Consider the following 5,669-nt stretch of genomic DNA (forward strand, 5'->3'; position numbering starts at 1 on the left):
TCCAGCGCGTGCCTCTCGCCCTTCCTCTTAGCCGACTCCACGGCCCGCTCCTCGGGCGTCAACTCCTTCTTCGTCGCGGCGGCCTTGCAAGGGACGTGGGGCTTGCCTCTGGCTTCATCGGCGACGCCGGACGAGGCGAGCAAGGCGATGGCGACGGCGGCATCAAGGTCGTCGTCCATGGCGGTGGGAACGGACACAGGAGCAAGCGGGAGGGTTTGGAAAAATGGAGGAAAAAAGTGACCGTTTTACCACCGACTTTTGGGCCACGGAGAGGAGTGACGCGCGCATCCGCTTCGTGTCCATGCCGACACAAATCAAAACTCAAAATTGGATCGACATGCGGACAAAAAACGGACGCGCATCCGTTTAAGTCGGTGCGTTGAACTAACCTTTTATCCGTACGGACCCAAACGAACGACGACGGACCAAATGGTTCCTCCCATTGAAGTTGCTCTTATATAGAGTTCTGCGCAATGGTGGGGGCAGACATTGATGGCGCTTATGTGTGCGATCTGCGGCAAAATATCAGGTCATACACGAGCTTAGATGCTCCAATGATACAGACTCCCGCGAGCCGTAGGATCTGTGATCCAATGGTGGCAGACCAAGTTTCCGTATCACCTGATACTCGCCCTGCGATCTGCGCCTGTTTGATGTCTCATCAGTTGTCATTTGTCAATGATGCTTCTCTGGACGCATTTGTTCTTCTCTGCTCTTGGCACCTGCGGAAGCACCAGAATGCTGTCCTCTCCGATGCTGTCAAGTGTCGCGACAACGATGTGTCGAGGGCTCGAGGCATGTGAGCTACCGACGGATCAGTGTTGCCATGTAGACAGTTGGCTTTGTGTGCATTGGCTGCTCCTCCGTCGCAGGGGTGTGGGTGACTGTTGGTGCTCTCTCTTCCGCCCCTGTGATGTAATGTAATGTCAAACAGAAAAATTGCACAGAAAAAACGAGTTGCAAGGCATGAATGCAGATGGCATTGATGCATCCATAATCTCATTTTTAAACAAAATCTAACAAAAATAGAAAAAACTCTATTTTAAAACAAAATCTGAATTTGTTAATGTTACAAATTCACCCCAAACACAACTATATCTGGAGTCTAAACTAGTTGCCATAGATATTCAACACGATGGACTTGCAGTTGGCAGCAGAGATTTTGCGAGTGAAGACAATTTACAGACTTCGACTTACACAATCGTGTTGCGGGGGCTTGCCTTGTCTTCAGTCATCACTTTCATCACTATCATACTGGCAGAGGGACTGGAGAACATTGGTCTTCTCTACTGAAGCTTCGTCTTTTTTCTCAGCAGCTAGTGCTTTGCCGTTATCTTGGACGGCGTCGGTTTCCATCTTCTGCTTCTTCTGAGGATTTGCACCAGCGGGCTTTGGTTTTACTATGAATTTGGGCATCTTAGATGCCAAGCTCTTGTTTCCTGTAGGACAATGTTTAAATGTAAGGAGTAACACATTTGCTTTCAAAATGGAACACTGTTTGATCACATAAAAAGAAAATAACACGAGTAATTGTCGGAATTGGGGCTCCGCAGACCCAGAAAGGTTCGAATTCTGGGGTGCGCTCGCTCTTCTACCCTATTCTACCTCTCAACTTCACTGCAACTCTCCAACGGCTCGAGCTAAGTAAAGCAAACAAGAACACAGGAGCAGTTTACCGAGGTTCAAGCTACCTTGCGGTGTAAAATCCTACTCCTACTTGTTTAGATTGTTTGAGGTGAAAGACGAGTACAAAGACGGGTTCTTGCCCTAGTGGAAACGATGGGGGGGAGAGCGCCCAGCTACGAATGTCGGGCCTCTCTTTTATACTGGCCTTGGTCCTCTTCCTCCGAAAACACACTTTGCAGGAAGGGTCGCCACAACGACCATTTTGAAAGGGGACAGGACTGCGGCCCGCCCTGACAAAGGTGGTCTTCGCCTGCAAAAGCCCTTCGCCATGACGCGCTGGTGGGCTCAAGGGTGACCTCCATCCTGCCGAGCCCCCAGCCTTAGACCTCTTGCACCGATCGGGAAATCTTTGGGGGTTGTTTTGGAAACCCTCGGGCTGGCTCAGCTCCATTAACACCAAAGGGGAAAGCTTCTTTGTCCGTGCCTGCTGGCACCGACCTTGTGCCGTGCAGCGTGGCTCACATCACCCACGTGAGGACGTTGGACTGTGCAACCCTGGCAGGCCGCCCTTTGTAAGTCCGCCCCCCGGGGGAAGGGGGGGTCTTCAGGAGGCGGCTTCTTGATGCAGGCCTAGGGGGAACGGCCTTGAGGGGGACTCCACAGGTTCCCGGCAACCTTCAAGGATCAGCACCTCGCGAGGGTCGGACTCCTGGGCCTTGGCGGGGAGCATCCCAGAGCCCACAATGCGCGTCGTGCCCTGGGCATGGGTACACCCGGTCCCAGAGCCCCGACAGTAACAATGGAGGCAAATAGTGACATAAACAAGGTTGATGTTGGTAATCAATGATAAAATATAGCGATGGCTAAGATAGGCTGCATGATATGTGAAACAGGATCAAGGTTAACGCATAAGCATTAAAATAGCAAGTTCAAAAATATGGGATTCTCTGATTCTGCATGTGCCCTTAACAATATTAATGATACAGTGAAAAACAAAGGTGAACGCATATGAGTATGTACCTTCTTTATTGGCACTCTCAGGTCCATTAGCTTTGGTCAAGACATCGGTTGGATTCATCATTGATTCAGAAGATCCGTTGATCTGCACAAAAAGCAGAACTGTCAGCTCACTAAACAAACGAGTTCAAGAAAGGTCGAGAACTGAAAACTGCAAATACATTAACATATTCATGGCAAGGAGAGAAGCAAGCAATATTCTCCGCATAGAAAAACTGCAGAATATCTTCCATAGCAATTACTACAATGATTCGATGAGGGCTACTCCATAAGACCATAACACCATTAGATTTATGTCAATGTTTGATAGAAGTTCTATACTACACATTGCTCAATGACCAGCATTTGCCCTTGCCAGTGGATTTGAGTTCAAAATGTCTTCCTCTGTTAAGCTAACTGTTGCTATATCTAATGGAAACTGAAAGCATCCTAGCGAAACTACAACAAACACTTCACAGAAGACGATAATTTTGGTATTTCAAATTCAGTCATTAGTTAGCTTACACTCTGAACAAATCTATATAGAAAAGCTGCATATTTACAGTTAAGAAAAGGAATGTCGAAATGCTACAAATAGAACAAGCGTGCACAAATGATAAAGTGACATATTTTGATGTTGCAACTGATGGCTGCTTTATCAGGTCAACTAGTTTGGAAATATCGAATTAAATTCAAGCTAATGGTCTACAGTGATCTTTCTACAATTGATACTTAAGACCACAAAACATACAGTATGAAATAGAAACAGAAAAGAAAAGGAAGAAAACACAATACAGCGAGACAAGTACCTTTGATGTAACACTAGACTGTCCTGGTATACCAAAATTTTCATCATCGCCGTCGTCGTCATCGTCTTCGATCCGTTTAACATAATCTTTCGAGTTCTGCAATAACCAACAGTATGACAGGGTTAGAAAAAATTTCAAATACAAGTTTGCACATGCAGGTACATAGGAAAGTTGACATAGAGGATTACTCTGAAAGTAATTGATTTGATGAGTTCTTCGTCTTCTTCGTCTAGTTCTGCTACTGTTTTTTCCTCCTGTAACCACACACACAAAATGAACAATATTATAGAGAGGAGATTTTAAGAAAATGATGCCACAGAACCACCATGCCATAAGCAAAATAATCTACATATTACCAAAATGTGAAACGCTACACGTGAAACTTTTATCAAATATACAGAAAACAAACTTTGTGAGATCTTGCCTTTTGATGAGCAGAATGCTTCAAAATTTCAAGCATCTGGTCAACGGAGACTCCAGCATGTCTAGACTGTAGAAAGCACAATAAAACAATATCAGTAGTCAGTAAAGTAAAAAAATTCATGTGACTTAAGAGAACGGCAAGATGCCCAGATCATACCTTCATCGACCGCATCTCTTCTAAAGCAGCAAGTATGTCCATGTCTTGCTTTGAATCCATTGCTCTGTTCTCCAGTGCCCTCATTGCATCACCCATCTCCTCCGCTTCTCGCTTCCTCTTCTCTTTATCCACAACCTGAACAATGGAAAATAAATCACCGTGATTAAGTTGAAGCTCAAGCTGGTCGAAAGAAAAAAGCTGTGCTCAGAATTTGCCCTATATCACTCACCTCATCCTCTTCACGCCAAGGTTCAAAATTGCGACTAGCCCCAGATTCCACCGTGTAGTCTGAATTTTGAGGGTCTGTTTTGAAGGTAATCTCAGCTGAGCACCTAGTACACTTGAAGTAAAATCTAAATATTTGTATGCCCAAGTATGTCTGCACATGGAAGAAAAATAATCACATTAGCATGGATTTCAATTGCATCAATATCAATAAAGAAAATAGGCATCGTCAATACGGATATACAATTCAAGTACTCCATGCCATGGATAACATCATAGAAGATTATGCTTCCCCATATAGTGATGAACTCCAGATTCCAGTTATGGTTGTCAATTCGACACGACACTCTTGGACTAACAGTCAAACTGCATTATAGCAATAATATAGTTCAGGGCACTTCAAAATGAAGTGTGAGTTATTAACTTTGTATGCGCCCATGAACTTTGGGCTGCATGCCGATGAAGATTACTAAAAATGAAAGCAGACAATCTTATTTGAGTAGTTTCTTTCACTAGCAACAGCTTTATACAACTCGGATCGCTGAATTGTAGTTTTTTCGTTTTGCACAGACTGGAACAAGCATCAACGGGCAAACACGAAGCGAAAATTGACAGTACAGTTCACAAATTGGAGCGTCAATCGACTCAATTTGTGCAATTCGAGCCCACCATTCAATAACAAAGCCTAGGTATCACGACAAACGGACGGGCGGGGGCGCGGCGGCGCGTGCGTACCTCGCCGATGCAGTCCTCCTTGCGCGAGTTGAATTTGGTGCCCTTGTAGATGTAGGTGCCGCAGGTGCCACACCGGATGCTCATGGGAAGCATCATGCGCACCTTGATCTGCTGGTTCTTAGGCTGCTTCCGACGCGGGATCTTCGCCGGGTCGAAGTCCGGCGGATAGTACTTGTTCAGCACCTTCCGCTCACCCATCGCGCCGCCGCCTGAAAGCTAGCCGGAGCACTAGGTTGGACGCGCCGGAGAGGAGGGAGGGGCGTCTCGGTCGTTTCAAGGGCGGCGGGTGTGGGTCGCAAAGGCCCGGGAGTTTGGGTTGCGTTGCGCCGGTTTCGGCGTGATGACAACCAAGGGTATTACTCGATCTCTCGTCCGCAGTGCCACTTTTACAAAAAAGCCCCTGACGTTTTCTGAAATCAACCCGCAGTCCGAATTTAAGTCACAAAACGAATCGTTTTTTGAATTTTTTAGAAAACCCCCTGATGTTTCAGGTAATCAACCCGCAGTTTGGATTTAAGTCAGAAACGAATCTTTTTTTTCATTGTTAAAAAAAACCTGATGTTTCACATAATCAACCCGCCCTTCGTATTTTAACAAAAAACCCTAACTTTTCAGTTAATCAATCTAAATTTTATCTAAAACAAAATTATCCATATCTTTTAAACCGTAACTCCGATTTTAACATGTTATATATAAAA

At 45.4% G+C, this 5,669-nt stretch overlaps 1 protein-coding gene across 2 annotated transcripts; it reads right to left on the bottom strand.

Annotated features, from left to right (window-relative positions):
- Window positions 1-423: 423 nt before the first annotated feature.
- Window positions 424-5,308, bottom strand: LOC123443774 (splicing factor YJU2-like). Of its 2 annotated transcripts, XM_045120301.1 has the most exons (9): window positions 4,972-5,308; window positions 4,241-4,390; window positions 4,012-4,146; window positions 3,856-3,921; window positions 3,620-3,685; window positions 3,432-3,527; window positions 2,647-2,728; window positions 1,198-1,439; window positions 424-908 (listed from the first exon to the last, which is right to left on the bottom strand). In XM_045120301.1, exons 1-8 carry the CDS (start codon window positions 5,167-5,169, stop codon window positions 1,228-1,230), a joined length of 1,005 nt encoding a protein of 334 aa, XP_044976236.1. In that variant the 5' UTR covers window positions 5,170-5,308; the 3' UTR covers window positions 424-908; window positions 1,198-1,227. The 2 variants fall into 2 exon arrangements, with proteins under 2 accessions (XP_044976236.1, XP_044976235.1); XM_045120300.1 differs by lacking the exon at window positions 424-908 and having other exon boundaries at window positions 1,018-1,439.
- Window positions 5,309-5,669: the final 361 nt, after the last annotated feature.

This window comes from Hordeum vulgare, chromosome 3H, assembly GCF_904849725.1.
Source record: "Hordeum vulgare subsp. vulgare chromosome 3H, MorexV3_pseudomolecules_assembly, whole genome shotgun sequence".
Taxonomy (NCBI): domain Eukaryota; kingdom Viridiplantae; phylum Streptophyta; class Magnoliopsida; order Poales; family Poaceae; genus Hordeum; species Hordeum vulgare.

Bases quoted from the DNA above. Each gene is read 5' to 3' on its own strand.
- LOC123443774 (XM_045120301.1), bottom strand. From the start codon at position 5,169: ATGGGTGAGCGGAAGGTGCTGAACAAGTACTATCCGCCGGACTTCGAC. The intron at 3,686-3,855 runs GCAAGATCTCAC...GTGTGGTTACAG, and splicing joins AGCATTCTGCTCATCAAAAG to GAGGAAAAAACAGTAGCAGA. The intron at 3,528-3,619 runs GTAATCCTCTAT...TGGTTATTGCAG, and splicing joins TCAAATCAATTACTTTCAGA to AACTCGAAAGATTATGTTAA.